The sequence below is a fragment of the Rhineura floridana genome, chromosome 4, assembly GCF_030035675.1.
Source record: "Rhineura floridana isolate rRhiFlo1 chromosome 4, rRhiFlo1.hap2, whole genome shotgun sequence".
NCBI classification, from domain to species: Eukaryota; Metazoa; Chordata; class Lepidosauria; order Squamata; family Rhineuridae; genus Rhineura; species Rhineura floridana.
In genome coordinates, this window is record NC_084483.1 from 71,253,968 (window position 1) to 71,271,025 (window position 17,058).

The window sequence follows — 17,058 nt, forward strand, 5'->3', positions numbered from 1 at the left end:
TAAAGGAAGCCATAGACTTGAACTTACAAGATCTGAACAGGGTGGCTCACCACAGATGCTATTGGAGGTTGCTGATTCATAGGATCGCCATTAAGTTGTAATCGACTTAAAGGCACACAACACACTCATATGTCCAAAGTTTACGTTAATTTTCTTTTAAAGAGCTATTCCTGAATATATACAGTAAAAATCATACATCCTAAACATGGATACATCAGCTTCGTGAAATAGGACACAAAATGTTTTCAATATATTTTTAATTGTATTATATTAACTTTTTGATGTTTGCTGCCCTGGACTTCTTTGGGAGGAAGGGTGGGACAGACATTTAATAATAAATAAAATATGTAAGATTGAAAGTTACAGGTGTATTATAATCTCTTATATTAGCTGAAGTGATGACAAAACTAGACATGATGATAGCAAATCTGCATTTTTCAATATGGATTTGCCCCATTTGTGTAAAAAGCATGTGTGGTAGAGGTAAACTAGGAGAGAAAGTTCAGTATTAGTCACCAACATGACCCTTTTGCTGTATAAAATAAACCCCTGACCCTGCCTTCTATGTGACTGGGGCAGAGAAAAGAGTTTCAACAAGTGGATTTGCCCCAGCTTGTCTATTTTGCCCAAATCTTGCATCATTGTATTAGGTATCAGAGTAATGCCCTTTATTGAAAATTTGTGACAAATACAAACACAATTCAGAAATATTACTTATCCGTTACCCACAAAGTTTCAACTTACCATTATGAACTGCCCACATGATTCGAAAAGCAGGACCACCAATCTCATCAAAAGGTTTTCTACGGGTAATCACTTCCCAAAGAATAATACCCCAACTGAATACATCACATTTTTCACTGTAATTGCTACCTGAAAAAAGGCCATTCATATAATTTATGTCCTTTTAAAAACATTGTGATATTTTCATAACATTATATTCTCTGAAGGTTAGTGACAAACTGAAGGTGATCTGTGCATGCAACTTTGTACAGCATGCTGCAACACAGGCAAAAGGGCTTATCTAATCATCTGACTTCCCTTGCACATCATCAAGCACTGCAGTATTTATCAAAAGCACAGATATGAGCAAAGGATCCAATAACTTGCATATTAATATGTGCCAGACCATTTGTATGTTCATCCAGCCACGCAGTATGATCCATTGCATCCTTACACAAAGTTCACATAGACAGGAACTTTATTCTCACATGCCAATGCTACTACTAGCCACATGTACAGTAACAGTTACATGCAGTGCCTCTCTCACCACTGAAGGCTCTACATCTAACACAGGGGTCAGGAACCTTCAGCTTACAGGCCAAATTTAATTAAATTTCTATCCTGCCCTTCCTCCCAAAGGGAGCAATTTGGCCTGTGAGGCTGTTTTCCCCAAACCACGTCTACTTGTCCCACAACTGACATCATATGTGGTGTCAGGTGTAGGGTCTAATTTTGTGTCATGCCACACCTCCATGGTGAGCATTTGTGACTGGTGGTGCTTCTAGCACTCTCTCAAAATCTGAACCATAGAATCATAGAATAGTAGAGTTGGAAGGGGCCTGTAAAGTCATTGTGTCCGACCCCCTGTTCAATGCAGGGATCCAAATTATAGCATACCCAACAGGCAGCTCTCCAGCTGCCTCTTGAATGCCTCCAGTGCTGGACAGCCCACCATCTCCCTAGGTAATTGGTTCCATTGTCGTACCACTCTAATAGTTAGGAAGTTTTTATTGACATTCAGCTGAAATCTGGCTTCCTGTAACTTGAGCCCGTTATTCTGTGTCCTGCACTTTGGGATGATCAAGAAGAGATCCTGGCTACTGCATGTGACAAGGCTAAACCAACACCCCTATCTTCCATGTAAAATCTCACTAATAAACAAAACCAATCAATCACATATATTAATGCCACGCAAGTGATATTGCTCAACAGACTTTAGAAATGGCAACATTCATGTTCAAATATCTCAAGGCAGTGCAGGTATATATTAATATAGAAGTAGATTTATTACTTCATTACTTAAATGAATATGTCACTTTTTCATAGAAATATACTCACAACAGAACAAGTTTGCAGATAATTCCTTTCTATCTATGTAACGTAAGTCAGATCTGCATAGATTGTTACTAATATTTTAACTATTTTAATTGCTTAATGTTAACATTATAGATAGAATATGAACCCAAGGTATCAACTGCCTTTTGTTAAATATATTGCTTCTAAAAGGTTGTTTCATGCATCCTCCCCCATCCCCTGTCCTCCAATAGCAATATTCAACATGTAAACACAACAGAAAAATTACATATGGCCTTAATACAATTCCTTTATAAAATTCACTATAAAATTAACAAATAATAATGATTGTAAAACAAACAAGAATGAATATTAAGCATCAAATTACTTCCTTACCTTCAAAAACCTCTGGTGCCATCCAAGCAGCACTTCCCTTATTGTTGGTCATGTGTGTCTGAATATCACAGGCTGTACCAAAATCACAGATTTTTAAAACCGTCCCCCCTGCCACCAAGAGCAAGCTGTCAAACAAACAGAATAGTTTAGGGGTCCTGTGACTAAACAAGAGTAGTTATTACACTAAAGGTGCAATTCTGTGGCTGCTGGGAGGGCATTCCAGGACCCAAAAGATAGACTTGCTCTTATCCAATGTCAAGGGATATCTGATGATGGATTCTCCCTCTCAGGCAGTGCTGATGCCCTGGCTCAACCTATGCTGGAGCTCCAACAATAGGGCCAAGAAGGGGGAGTGCTGAGAAACAGCTTGGATATGAAAAGTCCAAAGTCTCCTGGTTCTCGACACCCCACCCCCCGCAAACTGGATGGAGATTTAGACACACTTCTGAGCAGGTCTAAAACTCTCCCTTCCCTTGAAAACAATGGGAGGGAAAATGAAAAATAAGGTAATTTTTATTCTTCCTCTTTTACATAGGCTACGAATAGGGCATTCTTCTGCTCTCTCTACCACCCTGAGGCAAAGCCCAGGAGTGCGCTGGATGGGTTGTTAAACTGACTTTGTATTTCCCTGTCAGCCAGACATTTCAGGATTGCACCCTGAAAGAAGTTTAATGAGTCGTAGATAACCTGAATTTTCTTACAGGAGATTATCTGTAGTTTTAAATATACAGTTCTGAAAGGTGGATATATAATCAGGCTATCCTACACCATTTTTTTTGTAACTAACAAAGGCATTGTGTTGGGTAAATACATAGTGGAAGAGAGGTCCATACACTGAAAGAACTGTGCAGGACTGTCCTTTGTCTGTGAAGGTAGGTTACCCAATGTCAGAGAAGGTAGGCTTTATTCCATTCCAATGCAGTAATTAAGTATAATACTTGTGCCCCATAATAGTCATAGTTCAGTGGTAGAGCACATGTTTTGCATGTAAAAGGTCACATCTCTTAGCATCTCAAGGTAGGGCTGGGTTTCATTATCATACTCAGCAGCTCCAGATAGGGCTGGGAAAAAACCCCTGCCTGAAACCCCAGAGAGCCACTGCCAGCTAGTGTAGAAATGGTAAGAAATGGTTTTCCAAGGTGTGAATGGAAGCTACTCATTTATATGGAAGAAAGTAAAAGGGCACAACTAGGGCCACCTTTCAATGGAATTATTCTCTGTCATCCACTGACAGTGTCTGGAGGGGGGAGGTTTTGCTCTTCCTCTATCCCAGTTTGGCTGATTACAGACCTTTCACATTGTCCTTGTATGTCTCAATATAGGAGACAATAACTAAAGTTCTGTCTGAGTGAGCATAGAGATGAGACATGCACATCCAGATCAATATTCACTTTAAGCAACTAACACTGGGCTCCATTTAGTAGAACTGATGTAAACTTGCCAGAAGGTTAGTTTTATTAGAGGGTATCATTCCAAGCTATTATCAGTCACAGATCAGAGTACAGAACAGAGCACTATAGAGGATCTCCTTTATAACTATAAATATATATATTATTTTAAAATCTATTACCACCCAATTCTAGGAAACTGTCCTGAAAAAATAGTGTATCTAATGTACAGGCATATAGTTTATACATCCCACAATGAATAGTTGTGCTGAACATACCCTTTGGTGCTAATAAAAAGCACCATAATATTAGCATAAAATTGTGACAGTATATACTTTCAGCTGTGGTGTAAGATATTTATCCTTTTAGTAGAACATAGACTACAAGCTCTGTTTTGAATGATAAGAGGCTTAAACAGCACCCAAAAACCTACTTTGGTGGTTTTAGGTCTCTGTGAATGAGAGCCTTCGGTTTCATGCTATGAAGATATGCTACTCCCTGGGAACACTGTAAACACCAACTCATTGCATGTGCAGCAGTGTAGTAAGGCAGAGGCTCAGCACCATGTAGGACTGGAAAACAAAGGTACAAACTAAAAAGAACTTAATTGCACATTACAGTTGATACAAATTAGGAACACTAAGGCCGCAATCCAATACATGTCTACTCAGACATAAGCTCCATTTGGTTCAATGAGACTTACTCCCAGGTAAGTGTGTATTGGATTGCAGCCTAAATCACAGATTTGAGTCACTGACTTGTATTCAACTAACTTTTACTCAGAGTAAACCCACTGAAATTAATGGCCATAATTAACTTGCATCCATGGGTCTACTGTGAGAAAAAGTTAATTGAATACAACCCAGTGCTTGTTTTCAGCTGCATTAGACACAAAAATACAATCAATTTAACTTACGGACTCTACCACTTATGTGAAAAATAAGTTACAAGCATCTTTGGTATTGGAGTAACTATTTCTAGAAGAAAACATGGGGCCAAATTGGCAGAGTAAGAAAGTGTGCTCAGTGTATTTGACTTGAATTTTATTTGTGGTAAAATAACTGGGTTGCTTCACCATGAATACAATTCAATCCACATTTATAATGCCACAACTTAGCATGCTTTCAGTGGCTTTCTGGCAACTTGATATATGTGGGTTGAACAACTGCATACTTATAGTGAAACAATCATACAACTATGGCATACCTCATTGATGAACCCACCTCACTACTTAGCTGATTTAGTCATATGACCATCTTCACAACATCAGCTCCAATATTAATGACACTGATTAATGGTAGCCAAGTAGAATATTTAATAGAGTTCTTTCTTTCTTTTTTAAAAAAAGTAGACTAAACAAGAACATAGGAATTCACATTATAAAAATCAAACAATACTAGATTTCTATGGTTTGCTCTTATAAAGCTAATTTCTAAATGCAACTTTGCATTTTAGGTAGTGTTTTGGATAATGCAACTCAAGACAGAGACTCACCATTATAGAGAGAACCTCCTTCAGCATATTCCATAACAAGACAAACCTTTGTGAAAAAATAATGTGTTATGTTAGAAGCCACTTTTGATTTTTATGTGAAAGAACATGTTTAAAACAGGAAGATTTATTAGAAGTCCCCCATCTGAAATTCTCTCTGGATTTGGAGGCTCCAAATTGCCTGGTCTTGTTTGTGAATCAGCAACAGTGCCTTAGGATCATAAAATTATCCTTTTTTATTTCTGGACTTTGCAGAAATAGATACACAGCAGTTTGCTGAAGATTTTTTTTTTTGCTAAACTTACAGAAAAAGCATATCCAAGTTATAGGCAAAATTTCATAATAAAAAGGAAGAAAATCAGTGCAGTATGTTAAACCAAATAAAGAGCTAGTAGGCTCTTACATTTTCACCTGATTCAAGCAAAACTTTTTAAGATCATAATTTTTTTAGACCCACAAAAATGTCATACTGTGATCTCAGAAGCGAAAGTGCAACTTACTGGGTTCAAACAAGCTCCATATAACTTGACAATATTAGGATGGTTCACACGTGACAACTGTCGAAGCTGGAATTTAAAAAAAGCAATGTATTTAAAGGCTAAATTCTCAAGATTAAAAGGTAATCTTTCTTCATATAGGATTCATAGCCAAATGACCAAATTGGTCTGATGTTGTATAATATTTTGTATGGACCTGGACAAAGAGCTGCAGTTTAGTTAGTGCATAATATACACATCATCTAACACAAATTTATTTATTTATTTATTTTATTATACTTGTATACCGCCCCATAGCCGAAGCTCTCTGGGCGGTTTACAGTAACTAAAAACATTAAAAACAAATACAATTTAAAACAGATCTTATAAAAACAATTTAAAACACAATTTAAAATTTAAACAGTATAAAACACATGCTAAAATGCCTGGGAGAAGAGGAAAGTCTTGACCTAGCGCCGAAAAGATAACAGTGTTGGTGCCAGGCACACAAAGACAACTTTTTAAAGATGACTTCTACTACCCTCTGCCAATGCAACTTTTCAGTGGGCATATTTGCTATGATGATCCTTTGGATGTGATTCAAGGTATCAGTGGTGACCCTGCCCCACTCCCTATTTCACTGGCAAAATGTCCCTCACCAAACAATGACTTCAACTGCTCCAGTTGCCAGAGTTGAATTAGGAGTATAGCACAGCATCTGAACTTAAGATCAGGCTGTATACATGGTTCCACAAACACACTTGTCAGGTCACCCTTGGCAACCGTTTACTTTGGGTGATCACTTCCCCAATCCCAGCATGATGCGAGATACTTCTTCTATCTCCAAAGTCCTCCGTCCAGAAAACTTCTTGGGAGTGGGATCTCATGGTGTTTGAGTGCCTTTAGACTGAAAAGTGAAAGAATGACCTGACCCCTCCTCTGTCCGAAGTCCTATGCACATACAAGCGGGGAGGGATTGGTGTGACCACAAATAATGGCTGACAAATTGTGACCCCTATTTTATCTGAAAATAAGTGCTTCTGATTTACAGTTTAGATCATATTCAAGTGAACATTTTATGTATGTAGTTAAATCAACTTGCACAGTATTCGTGTCGTACTGAAGCAAGTTTTTTAAGCTTTATATGCTAACAAAAAGAGACTCGTGTCAAATGTGAGCGAGTCACTTCATATGAGTACACAAGTGGTCCAATTTTACATCTATATGCATCCTTTCAGAATAATAATAATAAATTACATTTATCAGTCACTTTTTAAGAAAGAAAAAGTCTTAAAGCAACATGACAAGATAAAATACAACACTTAAAAACAATTTTAACTAGAAAAAACTATAACCATGAACAATATAATACATAAAATGCTCATCCAGCAACATATTAATCAAGACAAGTCTTATCCACCCCACTAAAGATGCAGAAATCGATTCTCAGCAGTTGGACTGGACAACTTAAGGCCAAAGTCCCTGACTTCATATGCCAAACCAACTGGAAACATGGCTGATAAGTGCTGTGGCTTATTATTCACCCAGTTGTGAGTGGCAGGCCCATCTTTCTTCACATGTCCCCACTGTGGGCTCACTATCCTCAGTAAAAAAAAAATATGCATGTTTATGAAGAGCCTACTAGCAGTGAACTCTTAATTTCCCAACAGAAGAGAAATAAGAAATGTAACACACCACTCTCATATCAATACACACATAGAGAACCTTAGCTAAAAAATAAGTGTTCAACAGTTTCCTATAAATGTTGCTAGTTTCTTGTCACTTTGACTGGCCTGGTTTAGATGAAGCTCTCCCCTTGATCTGTTTTCTACATGTGGTGGTGGAGCAGAAACACACCTTCCCTACCCATTCATCTGACACAGCCTACTAAAATATTATACTCACATGTGAACATCAGTGGGCAACAGTAACCAGAGAGCAGAGTGGGAAGGCATGATCCCATTCAGCACCCCAGCCCCTGCCATTGCATGTAAGGTGAAAATAGGGGGGAAAGAATATCTGATCTGGGCCAATGTGACTGAAGAGGCAAGAGACTCCAATAACCCAGCTAGAGTAGTTTGTAGAGTTTTTTTATTCCAAGCAATGCAGCTTACAGAATGTCCCTACAGACAAAGAAATACAGATGTTGGGAGTACAATTCAGAGGGCTATTGGAGTTTCTAGTTAGTCCCTCACCCCAATACAGTCCTGAATATATCCCCAGGGATGTAGAAAATATCCACATGACTCAGAAAGAAATCTTAAAAGAACATTTTATGACATAGCACTGAAATCATGAGCACCCTTTTGGGTTGGGTGCTTTCCATTCCAACACAACCAAAATATCATGGTTCTGAAACCAGCAGGCTACCTGCTTATAAAATTGCGCTCAAAGAAATTTTAAAGCAAAATTGTACCTCTACTATGAAGGCTTTTCGTTCAGATTCACTTTCTATTTGCTTAATGGCCACATCTTTTGCTCGCCATTTTGCTTTGCAAACAACTCCAAAGGCTCCTCTTCCAACAACCTAGTTAAAAAAGCAATTAGAAACTTTCAGAAACATATTTCAAACAAACAACTGGCATAGCCCCCATTAATTCCTTTCTAAATATTGCAGAATGACACAGTAAAAACCCATCTTTACGTTCTATGAAAGACCTGCCTAACTTATGGCTTGCCAAGATGTACACAGCCCCAAAAGCATTAATTTTAGTCTGCCAGACACAGACTTGGACCTTGGGATCTTTTGCTCTCTTTCCCACTTCCCTTCATTCACATTCCTTTTTTTAACCTGAGAAAATTCCTTTTTTTGACCTGAGAAAATATTTCACTTCCGGCTATGCAGTGTTTATTGCAGATGTATGCTGTATGCATATGGAAGTTTATAATTAATCCAGGAGATGTGATTTTACATAGCTCAGTGGGAAAAAGGTTAGTCCCACAAAGTTCAACAGGACTTATTCACAAGTAAACTTGCATAGAACTGTGACTTTATAAGGAAAGCCTTTTCAAACTTGAGATATCAAATGTATCTTTCTTAACTACACAGGTTTAGAGCAATCCATCACTGATGGGATGTACAGTTAGTTCCTTCAGTCTTGGTGATCTAAAATAGCTTTGAAGACCTATCACAAGTGGCTTTTATGTTATTTTATTGGATATACTGCTTTAATGGTGTGGTTTGTGGTAGTTATTTTATGCTGGCTGTTTTATATTTTAAATGGAGAGGACTTGGCATGGCCCTAGAAGTTCAAAAGAAATCACTTAGTTATCAATTCACTAATGCCAAATCAGAATAAAAGCATATTACTGAACAGTACAATACCAGGATGAACAGCATTCTAAGGCCAACAATGGTCAACTTCCTTTTCCTAGAATTCTCTCTATCCAAGTTATTTTGTGGGCCAGAATCCTTGTTATTACATTACTCCACCCCAGAATATCATCACAAGGAGGAATCCACCCCTGCATGGAAAATAATATTTCCATCCAGCTCAGAGCTGCTCCTCCTCCTCTCAAGAATGGGAAAATCACACCAGAGGCCATGAGATGAAGGAGATCAGAGATGTAAAAAGGACTAAATACTAATACTAATACTAGAAGCTGTATTGTTCTCTTTACAAATGGGAAAATAAATAAACACTGAGAATTAAGAGTAATGGAGAAGACCAAGAGCTAAGATTATTTCAATGATTATACTTTTCCTACATTGAAAGTATGAAACCCACATGTGGATCATAGTTATTACGTATTGCTTATATAGAGCCATCAACATACACCACACACAGGTCCCTGATCAGAGAGCTGAGAATCTGTAATTTGACACAGGAGAGAGAAGACAAAGGGAGGGGGGATGTAGAGGCAGTGGTGAACAGTGAAAGATTGTGTGATGCTTCAGCTACACGAACTAAGGCTTAGTTACAGTAGGATATGGGGCTTATGCTACAGTCTTTGCAGAAAAGAAGGGCTCTGAGGAGAGATTTGAAGCAAGTGAGCAAGGACGCATCACCCAGGTATTCTGGGAAGCAGCTCAAGCTTAAGAAGCAGCAAAAAGGGAGCAGTGGAATGGTTTTAGAGTGGAGCAGGCCTTCAGATGTTCAACAGTGAGGATGGCAAGAGATGAATTGGGGAGAGATGCGGGGGGGGGGAAAGACTACAGAGCTTGTGCAGGAAGTTGGTGTAGGAATTTAAGGAGAGATATAATGCAAACAGAGTTACAAGGGAGGCGAGTGATTTCAGCAGAGTGCCTGAAAGAGGCAAGGGGATACTCTCTTCATATTTCATTGCATAAATATATATATATATATTGGAAAGCAATGACACATCCTAGCTTCTCATATACAACAAATATAGAATTGTCAGATATATATAGGATGTCACACATGAACATCTATACATAGGCTTCTGGCTTCTCACCCACCGTGTCTTCCATTGAAGAGCTTTCTGAGTAGGAAAAGAATAATGCATGAAGCTGCCCTAAGTTGCCCATGGCTGATATAAGACAGGTACTAATCAATTTCCCTGACTCTAGGGCAGCCTTTTCCAACCAGTGTGCCTCCAGATGTTGTTGGACAACAATTCCCATCTTTCCTGACCATTGGCAATGCTGGCTGAGGCTGATGGGAGTTGTGGTCCAACAACATCTGGAGGCACACTGGTTGGGAAAGGCTGCTCTAGGGTATCACCCGTTCCTTTCCAATAATATAAACCAGAGTTAGCCAATGTAAATGTCTTCCATATGTTCTTGGACTACAATACCCATCAATCCTACTCAGCATGGCCAGGAATTATAGGAGTTGTAGTCCAAGAACATTGGGGGGGGGGGAGGACCACTTAGGCTACCCTGGTATAAAGAAACAGAAAGTGCTACCTGAGGCTTCAAAAAGAAACAGCTAAAACTTACAATAGGCTTTAAGTTGTACATAGCTGTAAGGTCTGCACATTATTCTTTATTCAGTGTGCATTGAGGTTCCCTAAACAAACATGTGTGCACGCACGTGAGGGGTGTTTAAGCCTTAACGTGAGCCGAATCTCAATAAGATAGCCTCAGAACTAATTACTAAAACCAGGTCTGAGCTCTGGTGCTTAGTTAAGTACCACTGGCATATTATTATATTTTCAGCCTCCCCTTCTTTCCAAGGAATTCAAGGTTTCTCCCCATTTTATCTTCACAACAGCCCTGTAAGTTATGCTGAGAGATGGCAACTGGCTCAAAAACATCCACTGATCTTTGTGGTCAAGTAGGGTTGTAAACCTGAGTCTATTGCTCTAAAGCCAGCACGTTAAATATTACACACTGCACTGACTATCATAACTTGTTTTTCCCTCACCAATGAGTGATGTGCACACTGAGCCTATAATGATCTGGAGGTGGGGTGGGGTGGGGAGGAGAGGATAAAAGGAACAGCTTCTAAATAGCCTTGAGTTTGCCCTGCAATCCTATGCGCTGTATTCAATGGGACATACTCCCAAGGAAGAATGCACAGGATTGCAGCGTCACGTGTGCGTGTCAGGCAATGCTGGTGGATTTGACTTTGTACAACCAAGGGTGTAATCTTATGCATATATACCGGGGGTAAAGTGTCTTTGAGGTATTTGGGGCTTACTTCCGAGGCTGGCAACCGGGTCTCCCTCCCCGCCTTCATCCCTTTGGGACTCACCTCTTCCACCTCGATTGCTTTGTAGTCAATTTCTTCGAAGTTGAGCACTGGAGGAGTTTCAATCATGTCCGCGGAGTTGGCAGAAGACATTCCTTCGCTTCCAACTGGTAACGTATGCGGGTGCGCGTCTACGAAGATGGAAGGGAAAGACCAGAGGACGGGCCGGTGTGGAAACGGCGAGGCAGAGCAGGACCCCTCTCGCTGGGCTGTTTCTGCGGGTCTCTTCTTGCTCAGCAGCAGCGGGGGAAGGAGGGCCCGACGGAGGCGCCTCCTGGACCACGGAGAGGCCTCATACGAGGTTCTTCCGCCCGGGCTTTATTGGGGCCACTGGGAAGCCCAGGCCGCAGGGGCCTGGCTCGACATGTTGCGCCTCACACGCAAGCAACCTGCTCCCTCTTTTTCTTTCCGCTCTTGCAGGCCGCGGCCTCTCCTCAGTCGGAGCCTGGGCGTTGCGTCGGCGGTTGCGCGCCCCCGCAGACAGGAGGACGTTGAATGAGGAAGGCGAGAAGCCGCCGCCGCTCAGAGCCCAGCACCCGCCTCCCTTGACATTGGAGGCGCTTCGCAGGAAGGGAACCACCCCACACTTCTGCGCTCTTTGCCCCCCCCTCTTCAGAGGCTACTGAAGAGGCCCGACCAGGGCCATGGCCTGGCAGGAGAGGTGGTGGCGGCGGCGGCGGCACCAACTGCTCCTCCTTCCTTTCGTTCGTTCACGGCCTCCCTCTACACGGAGCTGCTCCGCCTTTCTCCTTTGCCGCCTTCCAGAGGCCGCTGACGGAACAAGCGATAGTAGGTCCAAAGCCGCGTGGGCTGGTGTTTTCTTCTCAGTTGGAGCCGGCTAGGTGTGAGCCACAAAAGGAGTAACCAACCTCTGCTAAGCTGGTACGATGCGAGGGATATGAAAGCGAGCCGTGAAAGGGAAAAGAGCTGCTGCCCCGTCTTTCTCCCGTAGGCTGTTCTCCTGTACCTGTACGCTGCATGACAGGCACAGCCCAAGAGGTGAGGCTTTACCTCCAAGCAGTTCACCACCGCGGTAGGACAAAGCGTCACCAGTTTCATTTCGTTTGTTCAGTGCAAACGGAAACAGAATGGCAACTCTGTGCTGTAGACCGCTCAGAGAGCTTCGGCTATGGGGCGGCATATAAATAAATAAACTCTGCTGAAGACACAGAACAATCCTTCTAATCTCTACCTGGAAACAGCAAAAGACTAAGCATATGAATGGGGAAGTGAGGCGATGGGAAAAGTTGCAGATTCTATTGCGGTGTGTGTGTGTGTGTGTGTGTGTGTGTGTGTGTGTGTGTGTGAGGGGAATAGTAAGATCTTCCTATGCAGATGCCCCAAATTCCCTTTCTTATAGCTCACATCAGCGCTCACTGACTGCATCATAAAAACCAACTGATCCAGCACCTCAGTTTCCCTCAGCTGCTGTAGTTCAAAAATAGACACCCAAACCACTAATTAGATATGACAATGGTGCCTAGGAGTAAAGTTCCAGTGCCTTGAGGCATCATCATGGTACTTAAAACCAAGGCTCTCATAATCTTTCATATTTCTCATAATTTGTACATGCAGATGCATTATCTAATAATAGCTCATATTAATGTCCTTGGACTGCATTGTAAAAATAATGATCCAAGTGCTTTGTGGAAGTGCTGTGGCCAAGTCGTTGGTATAACTACAAAATATGATCAAAGAATTACAGATCTGGGACAGATTCAAAGCCAAATCTAGATGAAGCATAATTATCAGGTTTTCTGCTTAGCTTCTTTGAAGACTTAATCCTATAGGATCCTGCTACAGGATATCCATGCACATGTGTCTTTTGGTCTAGGGTCCCTCTCAAATTCATCATCTGTGGCTGAACTCTTTGTATCTCTCTGTTCAGACCTTATAGGACATTTGTCATTTTAGTGATGTTGGTGTTGCTGTGTTGTGAGAATACTACAGTAGCCACTTAACAACAAGTCAAGGAAGATTAAATGTTAAGCCTGAGAGATAAAATAACTGTGGACTGCATCTTAGCTGTTTAGCAGTTCTCTGCCCATATGAAACACAAATGAAACTCATTCCATCCTTGCATAATAAGGAAATGCCTATCGTTGTGCTGGACCTGCTGAAAGACATGGGGGCACAGGGAAGAGAAGATTTCCTAACGGTATCTAGTAGGTGTTCGATCCCCTTAAATGTGGGTTTCACTGATAATTAGCCAGGGTTAAGCAACAGAGTGTTTATTTGAAGAATTGTGAAAACAAATCCACAATAAACTAATTGATTGATAAGACTTCTATATTGCTTTAAACTAAAGTCTCAAAGCTATTTACTATAAGCATGATAAAAGCATAATGAAATAATACACAATAACAGTTGTAAAAAGCACATGCATTAAAGCCTGGATTCAGTAACTATCACAACAATATTGTTAAAGCTGTGCCCATATGCCCAGGAGAATAATTTTTTTTAATCTGGTGCTGAAATGATAGTTGGTGGCAAGCATGCCTCCTGGGGGAGTGTGTGTGTGTGTGTAGAAGGCTGTTCTCTAATCACCACTCTTCAGGCCTCAGATGACAATCACAATTCCTGGTATGTTCATATGGGAAGACATGGTCATTTAGGTATTGGGGTCAGAGCCATACAGGGCTTTAAAAAATCAAAACCAACTCTTTGAACTGAGCCCAGAAACTAATTGGCAGCCAGTGCATTGGACCAGTGGTATCTGTTAACACTTTACTGTTTTCGGTAGTTTCAAACCATCTTCAAAGGCAGCTCTACATAAAATGCATTCCAGTACTCCAGCCTAGAGGTTACCAAAGTGTAGACTACTGAAGCCCAAGCTATCTCCATCCAGGTAAGGTCACAGCTGGACCACTAGCCGAAACTGGTAGAAGGCACTCCATGCTACAGGCTTGTGCTTCCAGTGTGAAGCTAATTGATCCTGGAGCATCACCAAGCTGAAGGCCTGATCCTTTAGGGATAGTGCAGGTCATTATCTTATCTGACTTGAGCTTCAGTTTTTTGGCTCTCATCATGTCCATTACTGAGGCCAAACATTGGTTCTGCATATCCACCACTTCACCTGGATGAGCTGTAAAAGAGAAATAGAGTTGTCTGCCATCAGCATACTGATGGCAATACACTCCAAAACTCTGGATGACTCCACTAAACAGCATGGGTGATAACATCATACACCACCTTCTGAAGTCAGCCATCCGAATAGGAGCAGAATCACTGCAAAGCAATGCTTCCAATTCCCAACCAGCTAGTTACTCCTGAAAGATATTATGATAGAAGGTACCGAAAGTTGTCAAAATGTCAAGGAGTATCAGCAGGGACACACTCCCATTTCTCATGGTACAGCTCATCAATCAGGGCAGCCAATACAGCCTCAATGCCAAAATCAGCCCTAAATGCAGAATGAATCTAGAAAGTCTCACCCACAAATGCCTGGAATAGGTCAATGACCACCCACTCAAGAACCTTATCAAGGAAGTAGGTATTTGTAATTGGTCTATAGTTATTCAGATCTTGGCTCAAGGAGGGTTTCTTAAGGAGTAGTCTCACTGCCACCTCTTAAGGAGCCTGGGACCACTCTATCTTAGATAGGCATTAACTACTTATTTGGCTCAACTGGTAAACCCATTCTTACCAAATGTTATTCATCAAAATCAGAATCAAGAATGCAGGTGGTTGCCTACACTTGCCCACATCCTAGCAACTGGCATTCATCCAGTGACATTTGACCAGATTGTGCTCTCATGAGATTGATCTGCTATAACTTTAAGAGACAAACTATAAGAGACTTAGATTATAAGCAATTTTACCTTCAAAATGTCTAGGAAATAAGTCAGAGCAGACAGTTGAGCTGTCTACTGTGATGTTCCTGCTTATATTGTAAATATGGTAAGTGCTGGTTATATAGAAGACATATGGTAAGTGGAGTGAAAGAGGAGGGGGAGTACATGAGCAGTAGAATGCTGGATGATTGGCTGAGCGTTTGAATGGCTGGGAGTATAAATGGAAGAATGACAGTTGACTCAGGAGGTGGATGTTGGAGGTTTAAAGAGGTGAAAGAGAGGTTTTGGTGGTTTTTGGAGGTTGTTGTTGAGAGTGAGTTGGAGTTCTGAGGCAATTAATGAGAAGTAAAGTACATGTCAGAACAGAATATGAAACCATAAGCTTGTCAACAAAGTAATTAAGTAATCTTGTTATTTTTAGTGGTCAATAAATATTTCTTGGTTAAACAAAAGCCTGATTCCTTCAGCTGGGAAACACAAACCAGGGGGGATAGCAAGTAACCAAGACTGAACAGTTGTATCAAATGGTGGCAGCGGCAGAGGAAAAGATATTGTATCCAGTACCACAGAGAAACCCAGGGCTGTATGCTTCAGTGCAAGAGGCTGCAGGGGGGTTTGGGAATTACCTATACCCATAGACACAAGGTATCGAGATAGCCTGGCTCTGGCACAGTCTAAAGGTTATAAGAGATACTGAGTGTTGGGTAGTAATGACTAGCAGGGGAATCTTCTGAGAACTGTGCTAGAGCTGTAAAGGGTAAGAAGAAAACCTGATGTTCCTGTCTGCTGGTAGCCACAAGTGAGAGCTTCATAGGTGGTGCTGGGGAAGGACATCACATCTACCACAGTACTGCCAGACCTGAAAGCTGGAGTATGAAAAAAATGCCTCCTCTTCGCTGACCCCGGTTCCATGTGGTGTGTGAGTGATACCGAAATCATATTTCACCCTCCCCTGCAACCCTGGAGCTGCCTTTAGAAAAGAGGAAGAAGGGAAAGATTATCCCCCTCCCTTTATGATGATGGTGTCCCTGTGGGTAGTGACTGACCCAGTGCCAGGGGGTTGGGTGGGCAGTTTTGCCACCAGTCATTGCAACATTATCCCCAAGAGGGATATTCAATGTTTTCTTAATGTAGTAGTTCCCTAACTATTTCCCCCACTGATCACTTGAAAACCGCTACAGGTCTTTGTGGACCATTCCGTGATTTTTCTGCTTGTTGTAGCCATTGTAAATTGCTGTACTAGATACTGTATGATTTTTAATTGTATTTTTGTTGCTGCTTTTATTTCTTATATATTGCTTTTTATTGTATTCCATAGAAGTCAAACTGTAATACAATAAAATACAATATAAGAAATAAAAGAAGCAATAAAAATACAACTAAAAATCAATATGAATATTTAATGCGATGGGTATGCCATCTCCCATCTTCAACCACAAATCCACAAACACACTGCAGACTATCTGAATGAAGCTCGTGGACCATTGTTGGTCCGTGGACCATAGTTTGGCAACCTCTGCCTTACAGGAATGAATAACAGATCTACACTTATATGGGGGAAAGTAAATGGGTGCACATAGTCATGTTCCACTGGAAGGCTTCAGATACGCCTATACATGATAAGCCAACCCTATTCCTATCAGCATAACCTTAGGGACATGTTAGGGTGCAACTTTAGGAGCGGTAATGAGAGAGGAAGTTCTAGGCTTAATGGACAATATAAAAACTGACAAATCACCGGGCTCGTATGGCATCCACCCAAGAGTTCTCAAAGAACTCAAATGTGAAATTGCTGATCTGCTAACTAAAATATGTAACTTGTCCCTCAGGTCCTCCTCCG

General features: G+C 41.0%; 1 protein-coding gene across 4 annotated transcripts in view; it reads right to left on the reverse strand.

Annotated features, from left to right (window-relative positions):
* The window catches only part of MAP3K7 (mitogen-activated protein kinase kinase kinase 7), a 49,751-nt gene extending 37,341 nt beyond the window's left edge, over nucleotides 1-12,410 (reverse strand). The window contains exons 1-7 of one of the 4 annotated variants that reach the window (XR_009762199.1): nucleotides 11,428-12,410; nucleotides 8,184-8,294; nucleotides 5,792-5,857; nucleotides 5,295-5,340; nucleotides 4,234-4,372; nucleotides 2,413-2,537; nucleotides 745-873 (exon numbers count right to left, since the gene is read on the reverse strand). Coding sequence is in view for 3 of the 4 variants with exons in the window: in XM_061623351.1 (XP_061479335.1) it covers nucleotides 745-873; nucleotides 2,413-2,537; nucleotides 4,234-4,372; nucleotides 5,295-5,340; nucleotides 5,792-5,857; nucleotides 8,184-8,294; nucleotides 11,428-11,517 (706 nt within the window). In the remaining variant the exon portion in view is untranslated. Of the gene's footprint in view, nucleotides 1-744; nucleotides 874-2,412; nucleotides 2,538-4,233; nucleotides 4,393-5,294; nucleotides 5,341-5,791; nucleotides 5,858-8,183; nucleotides 8,295-11,427 lie in introns of those variants that run through there. The other 3 variants (XM_061623351.1, XM_061623350.1, XM_061623352.1) reach the window with 3 other exon arrangements.
* Between the last annotated feature and the right edge of the window lie 4,648 nt (nucleotides 12,411-17,058).